Source organism: Gymnogyps californianus, unplaced genomic scaffold (assembly GCF_018139145.2).
Source record: "Gymnogyps californianus isolate 813 unplaced genomic scaffold, ASM1813914v2 HiC_scaffold_37, whole genome shotgun sequence".
Classification (NCBI taxonomy): Eukaryota; Metazoa; Chordata; class Aves; order Accipitriformes; family Cathartidae; genus Gymnogyps; species Gymnogyps californianus.
The window spans coordinates 343,373-364,456 of NW_026114257.1; the positions used below are offsets into that span (position 1 = coordinate 343,373).

Here is a 21,084-nt window from a genome sequence, read left to right on the forward strand (position 1 = left end):
GGAATATTTCTTTGGGTCAGCTGCTCTGGCTGTGTTTCCTCCCAGCATCTTGCCAACACTTAGCCTACTTGCTGGGGCAGACAGAGTGAGAAACAGAGAAGGCCTTGATGCTGTGTAAGCACTGTTCAGCAATAGCCAAAACATTGGTGTGTTATCAACACTGCTTTGGTCACCAATCTAAAACACAGCACCATAGGGGCTGCTATGAAGAAAATTAACTCCTTCCCAGACAAACCCAGTACATCAGAATCTCTTCTTTTGCTGGGTGTCCCCCAGATTTGCTACCATGTACTCAGTCTAGGAGGGTTTTCCTGAGAACCTGTGCTATATAGGGCCTAAATTCTCCTGGTTTTTGGCTAAAATTCCCCAAATCCCTTTCCTACAAATCATCTTGTGGTGGGGTAACCTTTCCTTTTCATCCCAATCTATCTGTCCTCCTGGGACTATGGATACTTATATTTGGTTTTGTGTCTGAGTGACTATGACTACTTTGGGGAATCCAGGGATGGGTGTCTCCCAGAGAGTTTTTGCCTTCCTTGCTGATAAATCTTCCTACTGGTTTCTTGGCAACCCAAAACAATCCCTACAATGTCATGTCACTTTCAGTAAGTACATTTTACCTGTTGTTTTCACTATTTGGCTGATGCTTTCCCGAAGTGGCTTATTTTTTATAATGCCCCCATTAGAATCCTGGAATTCATGTGCTTCCTATCAACCTAAGAGTTTAGTGGCCCCTTTAAAAATGTAATCACTATCTGTGGCAATCATGATTGGATTTTCTTCTGTCCCTGTCTGGGGGACATAGTGAAGCACCGCCCATAACGCTGTGAGTTCTGCTGTTTGAGCTGTGCTGGTAGGAATCATCCACCCCTTCTGAATTCCCAGTCCAACAATTCCAATTGATGTTTTATAATCTCCTTGACACTTGGAACATGCTCCTTCTATATACCAAACCACCTGTTTTGAAGGGAGTTTTTCCAGATTGATCGCCATAATCGGAAATCTTCATGCCCATTTTCCTGGCTGACGGTCATGCAGGGGAGGGCTTTGTGGGGCTATAAACTGAATGTGAGGTTGGTCTACAGCAGTAGTCCATTGATCAACCTGGGAGGGGGTAACCCCACTTAGCAATAACTCCCCTGTCCTAAGTAATTTCTGCGGTTTGTGTTTTGTGAGTATTTGAACTGTACCACCACAAATAAGATAATGGAATTGGCGTACCACCCAATAACAGGTTAAAAGGACTTCACATTCCACATATTTTTGCTTTACACTAGAAAGGCAGTGACTACCATATCCCAAGGCTATTTCTTTCCCATGTTGCATTTGTGAGGCTGTAGCTGAAAAGTGTTCTTTAGAGGGTTCAGGAATTATGATGGGGACTATTAATGATGAGTAATTGTGTCCAAAAATGCTGTTTTCCTTCCCAAGTGAACACAGTTTTCCTTTGTGTGTCCCCCTCCCTGAATGGGCTAGACAAGAGTCCATCATAAATGTCGAGTACAGAAAATCACTTATACCTATGTTGCACCTTTGCATTAGTTTCAGGGAGGCAGGCTACCAGAGGGGCTAAGGTGAGCATTGTAAGGGTATGTGGAAGGAGAGTGTCTGCTCCTTTAAGGGTATCTGGTCAAAAGAGCCATAAACAAGAACATAGAGAGACAAATCTGATGGACACATGATAAGGGAGGTCTTGATGAGAACAAACCTGGTCAGTGGCACTAATTGGTAAGGATAAATGGAGTGTGAGAATGTTTATTTTTTCAGTTGGGAGGATAAGGAAAGGGAGGGGGACAAACACACAGAGACATAAAACCTGAACAATTAGTGTTAACAAAGACAATAACCAGAAACAAACCTGGTCAGTCACACTAATTGATGGGCTCTCTGCAGGCAAACTGGGGCTTTGTGACTGATAGGGATGCAAACCTGAGGGTCCAGGATGTTGGAGGGGGGTTGATGGAACTATGCCAGCTGATGAAGCAATGTGCAGGAGAAGGGGGAGCAAGGAGGAACAAAGAGGGGGTTAGACAGAACAGGGTATAAAATGGGTCAGTCCCAGGTAAAACAGGGTCAGTCAGTGCATTTGTCTGGCTGAGCCCTGCGCCTGATCACCGCAGTCTGTCCTGTCTTATTAGATCTTTTCTTAACTATCTCTCTGCGTAATCTCACTCTCTGTCCTGTGTATATGTGTGCCACAAGGACTAAGTGTCAGCTACTGGTGAGACCTGTGTAAATGGATTTGGTGCCAGCTACAGGAGTTGGACCCGGGGTGTAGGCACCACTGTCCTGTGGTGTCAGCTACTGCAGCAGGTGGGGGTCTTGGCCGCCAGCCACTGGGGCGGGAATGGTATGTGTCCCAAAAACCAGCTACTGAGGAGAACTAGAGTGAATGAGGCCATTGAGGGGTTCAGCGCGGGTGGCTGGAGCAGGACCACAGGTCACAGCCTGGTGTTGGCTGCTGGGAGGCCCAAGTGTCTCTATCTTCCCCAAACTGAGTGTGCATGGGTGTGTGTGTGTATCATTCACTAGCAAACTGCAAGCAGGACCAGCTGGCAAGTAGGAGGCCCTGGGTCTGGGCAGGGGGATCAGGTGGGCAGAGGATCCTTGCTGGTATCTGAAGGGACTTGCGAATGTGGAGTGCCTGTGGGACAAGTGTGTGAGTGCATGCATGTTTGCTAGCAAGCATCAAGCTGGACCAGCCGGTGAGCAGAGGACCCATGAAGCAGGTAAGAGGTCCTGGGATCCAGACAGTGGTACCAGACGGACAGAGGGGGTGGTGTCAGTACAAATGCAATGTGCATGTGCTTGTGAATCTAGTGTCATGTGTGTGTCTTCACTAGTGAACTTCTATCTCTACTAGCTGAAGAGGAGAAAGGGGACTTGGCTGTTGTGCTGGTTTTGGCTGGGATAGAGTTAATTTTCTTCACAGTAGCTAGTATGGAGCTATGTTTTGGATTTGTGCTGGAAACAGGGTTGATAATACAGGGATGTTTTAGTTATTGCTGAGCAGTGCTTACACTAAGTCAAGGCCTTTTCTGCTTCTTGCACCACCCCACCAGCGAGGAGGCTGGGGGTACACAAGAAGTTGGGAGGGGACACAGCCGGGACAGCTGACCCCAACTGCCCAAAGGGATATTCCATACCATATGAAGTCATGCTCAGCATATAAAGCTGGGGGAAGAAGAAGGAGGGGAGGAAGTTCAGAGTGATGGCATTTGTCTTCCCAAGTAACCGTTACACGTGATGGAGCCCTGCTTTCCTGGAGATGGCTGAACACCTGCCTGCCGACAGGAAGTAGTGAATTAATTCCTTGGTTTGCTTTGCTTGCATGCATGGCTTTTGCTTTCCATATTAAACTGTCTTTATCTCAACCCACGAGTTTTCTTACTTTTGCCCTTCTGATTCTCTCCCCCATCCCACTGGGGGAGAGTGAGGGAGTAGCTGCGTGGTGCTTAGTTGCCGGCTCAGGTTAAACCATGACAGCTGTCTATTTTTATGTTTTATGCGTGTCCTATACATTGGGGCTGTTGAAGGCAGCACCCTGTCTGTGGCAGTATTTGTAGCCAGCCGTGTCAGTGTCCTGTGTGTGTGTCTCTGGGATAGGTGCTTAGCTTCGCTACTGGTTGAACCTGCAAATGGGAAAGTGGCAGCTGCATCAATCAGCCTGGGCAGAGACCTCGGGTGAAAAGAACTGGGTTCCTGCAGCTAGCCATGAAGAAGTCCAGGGCTGGAGCTGCTGGAGGCAGAAGGCACTCTTAACATCCCTTAACAGGCATGACCCAATTCAACAAATGATAATCAACAATAAGGCTTCAAGTCCTGTTAGGTTTTCTAAATGGCCAAACTGGTGCATTAATGCATGAAGCACCCTTTTGTATATAGCCTCAAGCATGTAATATCTAGATGACAGTTTGTATGTCTTCCTTTGCTTCCCTTAGGATTGGGTATTGCTTTTGGGGAAGGGGCCATGTGTTCTATATTGGGGAAGGAGGGTGGTGGGGGTGAGGTGAGAGAAAGAGCCAGTGCAGGGTTCTTTCTGGATCTCAGTAAGGAAGGTCTGACAACAAATGGCTTAATAAGCTGCTTTAATAAGACAGAATAAGAAGAGGAATATAGATACCAAGTAAATCTTACATCCCTTCAGATATGGGGCACCTTGTGTTCTTGCAGCATTGGACAGAGCACAGATTTTCCCACGACATGCTGCACAAAGCAGAACCTGTCTGTGGAGAAAAGCTCTCCCTTTTGGTCATTCAAGCCAATATATAATTTCATTACACGGAAAAAAAATATTCCTAAAGGATGTTCTCATGAGAACTTCTTGCTGCACTGTTAGATAAAGGCAAGGCCATGCAGGTGGCATAATCGACGCTACCAAGTGGGAGCTGCCTGCAAGCTCCTCTGTTACAATGAGCTGGCTTAGTTTATCCTGCGGCCAAGGAATTTGTGCAGCACAACACAGGCCTGCTCTACTGACTACCTCCCTCCATTGACTGAGTGCATTCATCAGTTCCTGCCTCCCTCATTTGACTAAATGCCTCCCTCCATTCTCGATTCCCTCCATTCTCGATTCCCTCTGCTGACTGACTCGCTCAATTCCTGCCTCCCTCGGTTGATTGACTGCCTCCCTCCATTCCTTCCTTCCTGGGATGACTGACTACCTCCCTCCATTCCTGCCTGCCTTCACCAAATGACTGTCTTCCTCCATTGACTGACTCTCTAACTCAGTTCCTGTCTCCCTCCAATGACTGACTCCCCGCTCTCTCACCCACTCCCTCCCTCCATTGACTTACTCCTCCATTTCACTCCTTCCCTCCATTGACTCCCCATTTGCCTCAACATCTTCCCTCCATCTATGCCTCCCTCCCACACTCCGCTGACTCCCGTCCATTCCTACCTCCGTCAGTTGACTGAGTGCCTCCCAACATTCCTGCCTCCCTCGGCTGAGTGCCTCCCTCCACTGACTGACTACCACTCTTCATTTAAGCCAATGTTAGTTGACTGCCTCAGGTTAACTGTTATGTGGATCACTACCTCCTTGATGTACAATGGTCTCCCAGTTCAGATCACCACACTGCCCCTCTATTGAGGGTCTGCCTCCCTCCATTGACTGACTCTCCACTCTCTCCCCCACTCACTCCCTCCTTTTACTGCTTCCCTCCTTTCACTCCCTTCCTCCTCTCTTGCCTCAACTCCTTTCCTCCCTCCATTCCTCCTTCCAGTTTCCTCCTTCCCTCCTCCACACTCTCTCCATTGATTCCCTCCATTGACTGACTCCCTCCCTCCCTCCTCTCTTCCTCCTTTCATTCCCTCCCTCCCTCTAGTGAGTTCCTTCCTCCCTCCACTGACTTCTTCCCTCCACTTCATTGACTGACACCCTCCCCCCTCGACTCACTACACTCACTCCTGCCCAGCCTTTCCTCTTCCTCCTTTCCCTATAACAAGACTCCTCGGGCTTTGGCTTCAGCTTCTCTAGTAAAAGCTACTCTAGGAGATTGAAACAAAATTCTTGTTCCCGTCGGTTCCCTTTCTCCAGATTTTTTGCTGCATGAAGTTCTATCGTGCTACCGCCACCACCACCGCCACCTCCTCCTCCTCACTGGGAGGACAAGGCTGATACCTCCTCTTCTGTTCCCTTCCCCGCCCTGCACTGCTGTCGCCCCCTGGGACAGAGCTTGCCTCACAGGCTATCCCGGTACTTCGAGGGTGTGGTCAGGCTATAACAGGCGGGCGGGGGTAGGGATGGAGGAGGACTACCTATTAAAGGGGGTGCCTTGGGAGGGCGGCAAAAAAAGTACTAACTTCTTGTCCTCTTCCCTACACCTTCTGCGTGGCTGTAGATTGGGACTGTCCCGAAGTGGAGATAGGAGCGAAAAAGACAAACTCCCCCTGATAGGTCATAACTGCATAATACAAATGATGCAAAACTATTCCTCTCACATGCAGACAGGGAGAGAATTACAGCATTTGCTGACTAGGAAGGCAAAGAAACACCTCCTTCCTCATTGCCCCTTCGCCCTTCCTTAATCTCCGTTAATTAGTGGTGATTTGGCTAAGTTTCCTACTTTTAGCTCTTCCCCAGACTGCATACAGTGGTTCCCAGGCTGGCAAAGGCCAGAGTGGCGACACAGCCATAGTAGTTGTTTCAAGGTGCCAGCTATGGCTCCTTTATAGCGCTGTAAGGGACTCTTTCCACCAGATGCTTCCCAGGAGGAGCGAGGGGAAGTAGCTTTGGGCATGTTGCTGTTGTGTCACGTATGCGCCGCTGCCAAAATAATACCCCCAAACCATCCCAAAAGAAGAAAAAAAAATCGTTCAGACAGCAGGACCACCTCTTCCCCCCACCCCTAGTTTTCTACCTCCAGGAGAGGGGAAAGTGAGGCTTGTTTGTAAAATGTGCTAGTGCCTTCTACCGTATTAGTGATGACTAATAAAAAGAGGGAGGGCAGAGGAGGTAGATCTTGTGGAAAAGGAATGTGGTTGCAGGAGGAGGAGTGTAACTGATGTTTGTGTAATTATTTAATTAACAACAACAACAAAAAAATCCCTAAGTCTCATTCATTTGAAGAGAGTGCTGGATAGGGTCCAGAGGGTGTAACCGGTGAATTTTTCAAATTCTAAATTTTGTACAGAGAAGGCATGCGAGCAAATAGGGAGAGAGATATATTTATCATTTGAATTTTCAAGAAATCATTCTTATTATAGTGGGCGTTTGGAAAGCAGTTTCTTAACATTACCTACAGAGACAGGAAGAGGCAGAGGCTGCTGCTGGGAGAGGAGCCCGGAGACTGTGCACTGCGGAGCATTTTCCACCCTTGGGGGACGCATACTCACTCTCACACACATGGTTGCTGCCTTGTAAAGTTTCGCCTGCCATCACTCTGGGATTTTCCTGCTCTGCTCCGTGCTGTAACGAACTGTTTTTAGAGTGTGGTGACAGTACTATAATAACCCACCATTAACTTTTTTTTTCTTTTTAAAAAGCAGCCAAACAAAAAAATCTCCTGCCCTCTGCCGAGCCTCCCCCCTCCTCATCTGCAGAACAACCGCCAGCAGCAGCAAAAGCAAGACTCCTGCACTGCCGACTACAAGAGGGTTAGAAGCATATATTGGATTTCACCCTTGGAAAACTAGCACAAGGAGTGAACTTGAATTTTTGGCTATTTAAGGAGGACTGGGGTTTGTTGTGAAGTTGCGGTGATCCAGGGCAGAGCCTCGTCTTGATTGATTAAATCTTCATCAAGATGACTGTAAAATTAATAGATGAAATTATTAATTTTTGAGGCTTTTCTTAGGGGCTCTCCAGGCAGCGTGTTATCAAAGCGAAGTCATGATGTATTCTCCAATCTGTCTCACTCAGGTATAGATGCATTTTGTTCTTATTTATTTATTTTTATATATGAGTTGTTAATGAGTCATTGCTAGTAGTTGTAATGGGTTAAAGCACGCTTCTAACTGCTTGTCAGGTCCAAACTCCTCTTGCACAAGAGAACAGTAGAGAATGCGCTGTACCAGGCCTTTGTTTTGGGGAGACTCATTCAAAGTGTCACATGTAGACAAATATTGTTTATTGTTAGTGCATAAAAAGTCAAAGGTTAACAACATGGAAATGAGCAAATTACGATAAAAAGCAGGTTTGATTTGATTGGAAAACACCAATCTGCTGTCTTTTCATCCTGTCAGTTTATTCACTCCAATAAAAGGGTGTTAAAGGAAAGTGTTATTTTTGGAAAAAATCAAAACAAAAAACACTTATCATTGTCTGGTGCAACATAATACTTTGTTTAATTAATAATATATAGTCTGCCAACAGCGTGAAGGGTTTGAGTGGGGATGACCAAGCTATAGGATATTTTCTTACTTGGTTATGTAGGGATATGGTATTTTTCTTGTCTAATTTTGGTGTTTATAAATCAGCATGTACAAGGCTATTTATTAACATTGTTTATTAAAACAATGGGGAATGTTTGAACAAACCGAGGAATACTGCTTTGAATGTGGAGAGTAGTTTAGTAACATGTATGGGTTTCTGAAGTTCTTCAGAACCTTCTTCTGTGAGGGGAGTCAAGTGGGGATATTGTTCTTTTAAAACTATCATTTTGAGACATTAGTGGTATAGGAAGTAATCCTTCAGAAGTTAAACATAAGTGTCTGCAGAGCATGTTTGTCATTATCGTTTTAATAAGAAACAAGCATCTTGATACTGGAGCATATTCAGAATAGTAAATTATATCTGTAAAGCTATGGGTTAGTTCTCAGAAGTTTTTGTGCTAGTCAGTATTAGGAGGATGTGATGCAAACTGATTAAGCGATAACTGCTTGCTTCCACATTGGTGCAGCAAATAGCTTAAGAAAAAGAAAATGCATGAAACTAAGTCTTACTGTTACATTAGTATTAAACACCTAATAATGCACTTATATTTGCATAGTGAACAGATAATTGTGATTTCAGTTATTTGATGATTAAAAAGCATTGTGATTTAAAAGGACCAAAGCATTCGTAAAATATGAATGAAGATGAAAACAATGATAAGGCTTATTTAGTGTTTGGTTACAGTCCTGTAGCTTTTTGGCTGACGCATTTTTTATTGTTTATATTTTGTTTGGTTTCTAAGTGTGATTGACTTAAATATGGGTATTTTCAGCAAGTAAATGTGAACTTGAGTGGAGCAAAACTGGAAATTGAAATAGTTGTACTATAAAAGAAAAATAATATACTATGTATAGATTGCACTTTGTGTAACAGATATACACATGTTTACAGTTACACACTTAAGAATTACTTCTGGTGGAGTCCACGATTAGTTAAAAAAATATCTCCAAATGCTGTCCTTTCTATGAAATTATTGACAGCTACCGAGACCTCTACACATGAATATATACATGAGTAATACAAAGGAAACAAAGTTGTTTGGGTTTTTTTACATTGAAAATAGCAAACTTTAACTTCTACCTGTAATAAAGCACGTAGGACTTTTGTTATTTTCTGCTTTAATGACTTTTTTCCCCATATGTTTGTTTTTTGGACTTTTTCTGTCAAAGATGTAATAAAGTCCATTATTTTTACCAAATCTATATTAAAATGCCACTACTTAAGTTTATATTAAAAATATAACTCATTGGATTTTTGCAAGTATAAATGAAGCACTGTTTGTCTTCATGTGTTTAAAAACTTCTATATATTGTTTTCCAATCATGCTGTATCATGTGCCATGTAGAAGTGGCTTGTATTTAGTAATGAATATATGGAATACAATTGCAGCAATTTTGATTTCCTTTAATTTGTTAACTTTTTTTTTCTGCTTGGAATGATTAAAGGGTTTCTTTAGTCATTTTTTCTTTGCCTAATTTTAAAGATTAAGTTTACAGGGTAAATGAGAATTTATTTGTTTATTTAAAGTAAAAGATTGATTACTCTTCAGTTGTAGTTGAGTTAAAGCTATCAGAGTTGTATCTGTTGTATTGTCTGTCTGTAAGATGCCTCAGATACAATTCGACTGTAGTAATATGTGCTCAAAAATGTTTGCTATAAATTCTTAACACAGATGAAAATAGAATACTTGATTGGACAAAGGTTCTTGCAGAAGCAGTAGTTCAGTTTGCATGGAGACAGCATTGCAGCACCTTTTAAAACCAGATCTGAAATCTAAGTGTGGTTTTAAGTCAGTCCTTGGCAGTTGGGAGTATTACCCATTATCATTACAGTAATATGAATATGAGATAACTGCAAGGAAGAATGAAGACTTGCCAAATACAACTTAATGTTTTTGTTTTGTTTTGTTTTGTTTTCTCATCTCCCATGTACCCCCTTACCCTTATTTTGGAATGAATATAAACTTCATTTACTTCTCTTGCTGAAGCATGATAGGATGCAGTTACTGCATGCCTTTAAGAGATCAGTTTCTTGTCATATTTTACCATCGTTTATTTTTATATTGCAGTTGTCCAGGAATCTTAAAATATGTTTTAATTTTCTTCCCTCCCTAGAATATGTTGTTTATTTATTGGCAGAGAAAATCCATGCAGTGAAATTGAGAATGCAAGATTTCCTATGTGTAATTGCTAGATATCTACCTTATTTATTGTATGGTCCTTTATTCAAGCTTGGATTAATTGATACAAAGTTTGGAAAGGTAGAAGGAAGACGAAAGGATTTCTGTTTCCCTTTTAACTATTAGAAAAAGAAAATCTGACCTATCATTATTATACCACAATTAGAGTATAGATAATTTTCAGTTATTTGCAAACTATGTAAATATTTCAAAATAACTTCCATTTTAATCTAAATTGTCAGTGCACGTTGATTCATCAGCATAATTTCTTAAGACATTTGAATATTTTACCTGCATAAATCACTTCGCTGAAAGAGCAGTTATGGCACATGAGTAAGTGCCACATAAAAAACATTGTTTCAACATTAACTCTACAAATAGTACAGGGAAAAATGAAATTTAGTAGATAGGTAGGAGGTTTACTGGAGAATATGTATGATTAATAGCAAATCTCCATTTAGGATCATTTTTATGGGCCACTTCTTGTCAAATAATGCTTCATTTGAAAGGAATCCAGATGCACAATGAATCTCAAAGTTATTTGATAATATTGCTTTAGAAGAGGACATTATTTGCTGTGCTTCTTTTCTCACGTTTTAACATACATTTTATAGTTTTAGGACTTTATGATATTATGAAGCAAAAGCATGACCATAGTTAAAAAAATAAAATGTTTTCACTTTTTAAAACAAAGTCATTCAGTCATTATAGACTGGAATTTAAAATTTGAAATTTGACTACATAAATTATTTATGGATTTACAATACTATCAGTTATTATTGTTAATACTATATGCAGTATCTACAGAAGAAGCCAATCCAATGTTCATGATGTCCTTACTAGAAAGAAAAACTAGATCTCTGGTATTCTAATACTGTAGAATATTTCTGCAGCAATTTTATCACCATTTTTAAAACTAGAAATGCTGCAATCTATTTTAGACATAGGGGAAATTATTGTACCTGGGACAAAAGAATCTTTTCTCCCCAAGCCCTTCAGCTCCCCTGCTTTAGCCTCCAGTTTTCAAAACCTGTAGTAAATCTGTTTTATTCAGTATAAAATGAACTGGAATGATTTACTGACACAGGCTTGCTGTTTCTGTTAAATTCAAAATTTATTAACATTTTATTAAAATGCTTTTATTAAGATGACTTCTGGAGAACTACTACTTTCTGTATTAGTTATAATTGAAGGAGGAAAAAGCATGGCATCAGAAAGTGTATGAAGACAGGGAAATCTTATCATGGGCTGTGGTTAATCACAGCACTATTGCTTTTCCATAGAAAGAACAGTTTGTGGTTTAACTATTTCCATGGCTTTAACATGCAATTATAGTATCAGAGTTGTTAAAAATCTCTGCTGGAAACTCCTAATCAGTTTAATTATTGTCTCTGTGGTTCTTTGTTAAGCATCATACTGAAATGTAATCATTTATGTCCTGAATGGTCTTTTGATATTGGCTCTCTTTCTTCTCTATAAAGGTAGTGATGGCTATATGTAAACTGTTTGCAATTTTTCTTTTGTTTTGTCTTTGATTTGAGGGTGATTAGGGAAGAGGAATGACTAGACATTGTAGGTTTTTAACATTCAGGAAATTTTTTAAATCTTCGGAAATTTGAACATTTTAATACTAAATTCTCATCCCAAAGGTCAGTATGTTTTCACAGTGGTAGTCTGAAATCTTTATCATTATGAGACAATTGGTTATACTTTCAGCATTTTTTACCTAATCAGCCTGCTGATTAAATATAATTCATTCCCTGTCTATCAGAGTAATGAAAACATTAGTTTAATTGTGTTTTTGAATATATTCACATAAAAAAGTTTCAGTTTTAGTTTGATTGCACTGTCATTCCATATGATGAACAGTCTCTGCACAGTATTTAAAACCAAATATGCCTACACACAGAAAAAGATACTTCCCCCTAAGGTCTGACTTCCAAACCAAAATATAGTAATGTTTGATAAGCAGATTGCTCTGTTTTAAACAGCAAATTAATTATATTCATATTTGTTCACAGAAAAAGACAATAGTTTTTGGGAAAGGCCTATTTAGATATTAACATGGATGCATAAGAAGATGCTTAAAGCAGATAAAATGAAATAATTTAGTTGCTGTAGAATGTACTTGTAGACAACAATTAAGCATTACCTCTTTAATGCAATAAATATTGCAACTAGGCAGAAGATATAAACTTGCAGGTGAAGCCATATGACAGGAAGGGATATTTTAGAACTGTAATTAAATTGCATGGAAAAGCAGTGTTTGACCAATGGTACACTTTTAATATCACCCTGCCACAGCACACAGAAACACAAAGAATGCAATGTTTGTGCCAAGTTGCCATTTTTTCATTGTATAACTCAGATATTGTTTTTTAAGGGGTTTACAATTATTGCCGTACTCAAGTGATCAGTTAAAAAACTGACTTGGTGATGCTTCAAATGCCATAGTGGAGCTGCTGGAAAAACATTAATGTAATTCTTGTTCTCAACTTCATAAACTTGTATTTTACAGAGTTTGAGTGGTGGGAGAGAACCATGCAGAGTTGAAAGTACAGAAGCTTTTGTTCAGGAATTTTATATGACATATTGTGTCTTTTACCTACTTTCCCTTACTGTATACTGATTTATCTAGTTACCATCACTGGAATGGTGCTGTTTCAGTGGTGGAATGTTGGACATTTGATAAGAAAATGGATCAAGTTTAATGGCACATGCTCTTTGTGCCACCAGCAGTTTCTTGCTGAGAGCATGCTCCAAAAGTGGGAACTCTGTGGTATTACAGTGAGCATGTATATGCTTTGTGTTTCTGTACCACAGAGAAATAAATTGTGGTATTCACTTCAGTGTTCCAAATGTTTCTGCTCAGATTTTTTTTTTAAATCATATAGTGTCCTCTTTGTATAATGGTACTTTGCTTGGTGTTAGCTGTTCACTTGCTATTTACATGTTAGAAACAAAACATCTTGATAGCATCTCTTTTAAATGATGTAGTCTGTACAGCATTGTGGGATGAAGTGAGGGGAGGCATATCAAATAAAATATTTACATGGATCTTTCAAAGAGTGAAATGTGGAGAAAATGTGATACTCTGAGTAATTGTCTGTTGCCTGATAGTGATAGAAGTTTGTCTAAATTTTAATTATTCTTTTCATCTTGGTTTTCACTTTGATAGTTTCAGAAACCTATCTCGATATTGCCTTGCTTATAAGAACAAAGTGACTTTGAGTTTTCTTCTTCTCTTCCTTTCCCCTCCCCCTCTCCACTTTTTTTCCACAGGATGAATTTCACCCATTCATTGAGGCACTTCTTCCACATGTCCGTGCAATTGCCTATACTTGGTTCAACCTTCAGGCTCGAAAACGCAAGTATTTTAAAAAACATGAGAAGCGAATGTCAAAGGATGAGGAAAGAGCAGTCAAGGATGAGTTACTTAGTGAGAAGCCTGAAATTAAACAGAAGTGGGCATCCAGGCTCCTTGCCAAGCTTCGCAAGGATATTCGCCAAGAGTACCGGGAGGACTTTGTGCTCACGGTTACTGGGAAGAAGCATCCATGCTGTGTATTGTCCAATCCTGACCAAAAGGGTAAGATTAGGAGAATTGACTGTCTGCGACAGGCTGACAAAGTCTGGCGTCTGGATCTAGTCATGGTGATCCTGTTCAAAGGCATCCCCTTGGAAAGTACAGATGGAGAACGACTCATGAAATCCCCACACTGTATAAATCCAGCACTTTGCATCCAACCACATCATATAACAGTATCAGTCAAGGAGCTTGATTTTTTTTTGGCATACTACGTGCAGGAGAAAGGTAGGAAGCAGATTGTTGCATTTTGTGTTAGTATGTCAAACTGATTCTAAGTAGCCCTTTTTCTCCTAAGCGATGACTTGTAATGAAATGCTCTTCTGTGGTCTATCTACACAATGTGGCTATGTATACGTATGATATATAAATTTGAAACAAGTCTCACATTCTCTTTCAAGAGAGACTAGGACACACTAAGGAAGTACTTAAGTTCCTTTGCAGTTGCTATTTATGTCAGCGGCAGTATTTTCCAGTTAGTGCTTCAGAAAACATTATTATAGGTCTTTTTCTCCAGTAATGTTAATAACAGATGCAGGTATGTGCAATTGCACAGACACATAGGTAATATAAATATTTATTTTCACCTTTTTAACTACTAATATTCAATATTTTTCCTTACACTGATGAATCTACAGTTGCTTTGAAGAACAATTGTAAACTTTCTCATCATTATTAAACATGAAAAAACTTTAGCAAAGAAATACTCCTTAGTAACTACCATAACTATATACTCAGATTTACTGCATACAATATTTACATTTTATTCATACTTGACAATACCATCTCATATTACTTGTCTGAACTTTAAAACAACAAACCACGTTGTAATATTTTCACAAAATATTCCATAAAAGTTATATTTTCATAGTCACACTGGTATGCTCAGTTTTGTTTGAAAGATATTTTAATATGGAAAATCCCAGGTACACTATGGAAAAGCTGCATAAGTTTAGTGTTATAGAATTAAAAGAAAATCAGCTGATGATAATTCTTTATTGGGGGGGGAAAACTCTTATATATTACAATATTCATTTGCAGTTCCTCTAAATCATAAATGGATGTAAGTAGATAAAGTTTTTCTCAGATACTGAGGATCATGGAAAAACATTTTCTTCCTGAAAGGTCTTTTGGGTCCTCTCTGGTGATTGTATCATCCTCTGGAAGTCTTTGCATTACTGACTGGTCCACACTAATAAAGCATTTATTTCTTAGCTGCAAATCCAAACTAGGGAAAGTTTGAACTGCCACAGATGATGGACCATTTCTCAGTTTGTCCTGGTAGTAGGCAGAAAGGGCCTACAGGAGAGCAGGTGGCAGGCTGTTATCTGATGTTCAGTATATAACTAGAGGGATTTAACTGAATGGTTTTTATTAGTAACAAAAAAGTAAAATGACACGTCTTCATTTGACCATTGATGGGTTTTTTTCTTATTATCTATGAATATTCATTCTTTAAGAGAACACATACACAGCACAAACTTTTTAATTTTAATGAACCTCTCTTTTAGAATCCATGTTTAATTGCCCAAGTGATGCATTATGATTACAGAAACATATAAATACAGTTAGTCTTTCTGAACTTTTCATGATGAAAGGATATAATTCATTGTTGTTGGTGTTTTTTTCCTGCTTGTATTTAACATTTTTTTCCACAGCAGTAGACAAAGTATACAACAGTTGTTCTGCAATGACTTTAAGCAGCTGCTTAATTGTTAAAACTGATCCTGGATAACATAGAAAGTAAGTGTGCTGTGATAGTACCGAAAAAAAAATCTTAATTATATATGATTTGTCCCTTTAAGCTTCTTTTGTGCAGGAAAGTTAAAATGATATTTTAATACACATATTTCAAGACATAGCTTATTGATTAATTAAGTAGCTTTTAAGCCAAAGAAACCAGGGTCAGTGTACTTTTAAACATTGCCAATTTTTTCTGTTGGTGGAAGCCTGTAACGTGAAATGGGGAGTAGGGGTTGCAGGACATTCCTGATTTTATTAGTTTAAATGAATTGACAATATGAGTTTATTCAAGAGTTGTCTAAATTGTCCAAGTTGTTCTAAATAGAAATGAGTAAGAGAAGCATACTCTAATGTTATGACTTCATTATTATTTCCAAAGTTACAAGGAGCTACTGAGATAATATACTGAAAGATAATGTTGGTTAATTTATTTGTATTAAATCACACTTGGTAGACCATTTTATATTGTAAACAATGTATTTTGTATCTCTTTTGCTGCTTCATGGTAAATCTCTTCACATCTGGTGGCTCTCTTGAAAAAGTCATTAAGTTATCCTAGTATTTTTTCTTTATTTTTTTTAATTAATCTAATTGAAAACAGGTTATGTCACTTTGTAGTGCACTTAAGAACACCAGGCTTTGCAAAATTCAATCAAACCGCTGCATCTTACACATAATATTTTGCTTTTTATTTTTCTTTTAGAATATGAAAACTCACATCATATCAAATGGTATCATAAAAGCTAAGCAGAGAAATAAAAATAATTTGCAAATGAAATATGAAGGAATTAGCACATAAAATGAATAAAAAAGGGTAAAGTAGCATTTTTTTCCTTGTTGTTGTTGTTGCTTTAAAACTGATGGGAGGGGGAGAAAGAATAGTTTGAGTGCCAAGGATAGTTGCCAGTGGCACCAGGATTGGCATCAATCTTTCTTTGTTTAGCCTACGATGCCTGTGATTTGTTGGTTGGCATCTGCATTGCGGTGCAGAGTAATGTTACAATATATTGACAATTTTAAAATCTAGAAACGTCAGTAATCCTTTTGGTTATTTATAAAAAGAGATTCTACTTCCTTGTTTCTCTTGGGGGGGGGGGGAAATAAGGACCAGCCTATCAAGTTTTGACCAACTTAATTTCGTTCTGCTTGCTCCTCTCAGAATGTAGCTTGTTTCTCCCTTTCTCTTACTATCCTCTTGTGTTTCAGGATCTTAAATAGAAGTGGCTTGACATAGGTTGCAATGCTGCTGCTTTGATTGGTTTGGAGGAAGAAACAGTGAAATTTACATCAGTACTTCATCCATTAAAATATTTAGCATCAAAATAATTCTTAATGATATATTTCTATGGGGTTCTGTTCATTCTATGTTTGGGTTTTTTTCCTGAGTTTTAAAAAACCTTCAAACCTTGAAAATGCCATGATCATTGCTTCTGTTGACAAAACTTTTTTTTTTTTTTGTCAGACATCAGACAGCCTCTATCATTTGATATGAAATGCATCTCAGTTCATAAAATCATTTTGTGGTATTTGAGTCAATAAGCGCAGCATTTATGCTGAGTTCTGTTGCTACAAAAACCTCCATTTTGTTTGTCAAGTGCCAGGAGAGGAGGAAAATAAAGGCAGATAATGTGTTTGATGACAATAATGGTTGCCAGTAGCACCAAGGTTGGCATCAGACCCTCTTTGTCTAGTTGCTGAATGCCTTTGATTTGCTAGTTGGCATCTGCATTGCAGTGGCATATTGGAAAGTTTTTGACAATCACTGAATGAAAGCTGCAGTAGTTGTTTGCTGTAATAGAATCCCAGATAATATAAAATCATTATCCTTATAGATGTTTTACTTAGTCTTATAACTGACTAAAAAAAATTGCATTGCTGTTTGTGTAAAAAAAATATCTGCTGCAATGTTTTTCATTTGCAGAATTATTAATCCCCGTGTTGTCTCTGCTGCTTTTTTCTTTTCCAACATAAATAAAATGCAAACCTGATGTTAGCTATTTAATCACATACTGAATGAAGCATAGTGGACCTTGAGAAATGTTTTGAGAGTCTAAGAGACTGAAGCAATGTTAAATGCACTAAACATTTGCAATTGTTTTTAATGTGTGCTCCTCTCAGTACATTTCTCTGATCACTCATGTTTATCCACTGTTTACACTCTCCTTTGTCCTTGTGTAAGACTGATATAATTGGGAGGGGAACCTGCATCCTCTGCTATTAATAAAATCTGAAGTTGAGGGGAGAATCTTTTAAACTATCCAAGAAAGAGAGCAGAAAATAGATACAGATCTGCTTAGTCTGATATTGTTCAGACAGTCCTGAATTTGTAAGTTCTTAAACATCAAGATGCTGTAACAGTTCCAGCTCCATGATTTTTGTTACCAGGAAATCAACAAAAATGCTAAATCACTTCTGTTGAAGTTTCCTAGAGAGTTAGTATTAATATTGCTTTATGGTTAACCACCATTACCTCATTAATTAAGAAGGATTAGCAGTTCTATCCAAAGGTCTGCACAGAAGGAAGTCTGGCCTATGTGAGTGCCTGAATTGTCAGGGTTGTCTTGTGTGTTTGGGAAAAGTGGGGGTGCAGAGAGAGAGAGAAAGCTATTTTTTCTGTAGAGTAGGTAGGGGAAAACTTTGAGTGCAAAGATTTATCTGCTGTACCACTAAGAAGTTTACAGATCCCAAGAAATAGTGACTGCTGTGTGCACTGTGTGAAAAATCACATGATTTCAACAGTTTGAACTTTAAACTAACTCAGGCTTACTGATTTTTGTAATGCACTTTGAACTGTTAAGCACATTTTCAGATAATCTCAACTGAAGCTCAGAAATTTTTTTACCTCATCTGTATTGTTTTTAAGCATAGTCTTGCTGTGAAAAATGTAACTTAATTTTAAAGGCATTAGAATTCTTTTTTTAAATGTGATATATCATAAAAAGAAGCTAGTGAAATCTTAGTGGCTTATTGGTTCAATCTTTACTGAGCTGTTCTTGAGAGTTTTATGGATTTATTATCTTAGGGAGCTTCAACAGGTTTGGGTAGGCATTTTTAAATTATACTGTAGTTTACATTTAGTAAACAGGCCTCTAGAAAACTGGTTAGGAATATTGAAATAGTACTTTTTATATTTTAAAGGCATGTATGCAATTTCTTTGGATGGCTAGTTCACTATGAATATAAGCAATTTTGTTTAAAAATAGCATGCAAAATAATGTTCCGGAATAGTTTTTTTTTGTGTAGTTCGTATGATTCATATGTTCAACATTCCACAATATTCTCATGGATTTAGGACAAAGGTTTGTATTCCTTGAACTTTGATTTTTTCATGTTTAATTACTGAAAATATTAGGTCTGGAAGGTTTAAACAGTCCATTAAGTTGCTAATTGTCTCTACTTCCAATAACTTCAGTAATTTGGCTCCTTCTGAATACTTCATATGGGAACCTTTAGTTGAAAATTTTACCCATTTCACAGAAGGGTATATCAAGGCACAATGTGATTTGTCAGAGTTCACACAACTAATTGGTAGATGATCTGACATTGACTGGAAATTGTGCTCATTACTTTCTGTACCTATAGATGCTTTAGAAGCTTGTCACATATACTGAAATGACTTGCTGATCCCCTGTGTTAAAACAAATCTCAGTTTTGAATCAAAGAACCAATATAGAAGCAGAATGATGGCTTCAATATTTTATCAGTTCTCATTTAAGAACTTTTTGTAATATAACTATCTAATAATGAATAATGAATTTTTTAAAACTTCACTTTGCTGTGAGCAATTCCAGTTCATTCATGTATGAAGAAAATATGACTTTTTGGTTTAACTGAAAAAGACACCATACTGACTTCTCTCCTATTTATCTACTACACAGTACAGAATTACTTTGTCAAGTAATTTATTACTTCATTGTACTTTATTACTTCAATGCGCTGAAAAGATCGGGCATGAAATGCATCATTAAAAAATGGTGATTAATTTAATTTGTACGCAAGTATAGTTTTATTTTCTGATTGATTCTCACAAGTATTCTGTACACGAAGATGTAGGGAATTAAAACATTTGAAAAGATCACCTATCCTTTATGATTTCTCAGAATGTGCATGTGGATTGATATTTAGAAGGTAAAAATTAAGAATTCAGAATGAACAGTATTTGTTTCTTGTAGCTTCCCTCAGAACAGGATTATGGGTGGTGTAACAGGCTGGTGAGAAAGAAGAAAGAATTTTCAGTATTTAATTTTAATATTCCAGGCATGAATGAAATAAATATATTTTTAAAAGAATCTTTTCTGTTTTCTTTTCTCCTATCTGATACAACCAGGGGGTCATTTTCACAGGACTAAATCACATTATTCATGTTTAAGACAAAGGAAACAGTTAAATTTTGTGCCATGAGATGAAAATTTAGCAATCAGTGTTAACTTAGTTAACTTAGTGTTCTTAGTTTAAAACCCTCCTTGCGAGGTCAGCCATCGTGTTGGCAAAAATAGCTTTGCCCTGCTTAGTGAGGTGGATCCCATCTCTCCCAAGCACACTCTCATCTGCAAACAGGGTCCCATAGTCGTAGAACCTAAACCCCTGTCATCAACACGAGCTCCACAGCCAATTATTGACCTGTCCTATTAGTACCCTCCTTCTACCATCCTTTCCCCTCACCGGCAGGATTGAGGAGAACATCACCTGGGCCCCCACACCCTTGACTACCACCCCCAGAGCTTTGTGGTCACTTTTGATTCTGTCCAGGTTTCCCCTGGCAGTATCATTGGTGCCCACAGGGAATAACAGCAGGGGGTAGTAGTCAGAGGGCCGGACGAGTTTTGGCAGTCCCTCTACAACATCCCAGATCCTGGCCCCCGGCAGGCAGCAAACCTCTCTAGATGATAGGTCAGTGCGACAGATGGGTGCCTCTGTCCCCCGCAGCTGAGAGTCACCCATTACGATGACTCGCTGTTTCTTCCTGGTGGTCTTGCATGGTTCAGGGTCAGGTGGACCAGGTCCTTTGTTTGTAGGCACATCTGGCTCCCCTTCAGCTTTGAGGCTGGTGAACCTGTTTTGCAGTAGTAAGCTCTTAGGTGGGGCAGGAGCCTTCCTCTTGGTGCCAGAAGTCACTAGCTTTCATCCATCCCCTTCTCCAGAAGTTTTGCTTACCTTGATAGTGGGCGTAGACACTGCCTGCTTCTCTACTGTGGATGGGGACTGAGGCTCTTCAATCTGTCTTGTCTCAGAGGAGATCCTGTCTATCTCCTTTTCATCTTCTCTGATGCTGCACAGCCTGCTCACTTCCCCCCACAACTCCGAATGACTAACAAACAGACACTTTGCTTCTCACCTCTCTGAGATGCACTGCATCTGAGAGGGCCTACCAGAGGAACCCAGGAACACACATACTCTCCTCTTCTTGACTCCTTCCAATACTGTTATTAGGAAGAGGCCCCTTCCAAAGCACTCTGCCCATTATCACACCAAGTATAAAGGCCATACGAAAGCCTTGCTCTCATACTGTCCAGCAAGCTTTCTCAAGGGAACAGCATGCTTGACTTTTACCATAATTTGACTTAACATTGTAAATGCCTTTTTCAGAACTTTGGTGGGAAGCCGACTATACAATGATAGTAACATAACATAAATTGTGTAAGGGGGAACAACGTATAATAATAACCAGCTAAAAGTCACACACCTAATAATTCCAAAAAT

General features: G+C 39.1%; 1 protein-coding gene across 1 annotated transcript in view; it reads left to right on the forward strand.

Annotated features, from left to right (window-relative positions):
- The first annotated feature begins 7,307 nt into the window (after nt 1-7,307).
- LOC127028622 (nuclear factor 1 B-type-like) overlaps nt 7,308-21,084 on the forward strand; it is a 196,383-nt gene continuing 182,606 nt past the window's right edge. Inside the window, exons 1-2 of the mRNA XM_050914343.1 lie at nt 7,308-7,363; nt 13,338-13,869. Of these exons, the coding sequence (XP_050770300.1) occupies nt 7,334-7,363; nt 13,338-13,869 (562 nt within the window). The 5' untranslated portion in view covers nt 7,308-7,333. The remainder of the gene's footprint in view (nt 7,364-13,337; nt 13,870-21,084) is intronic.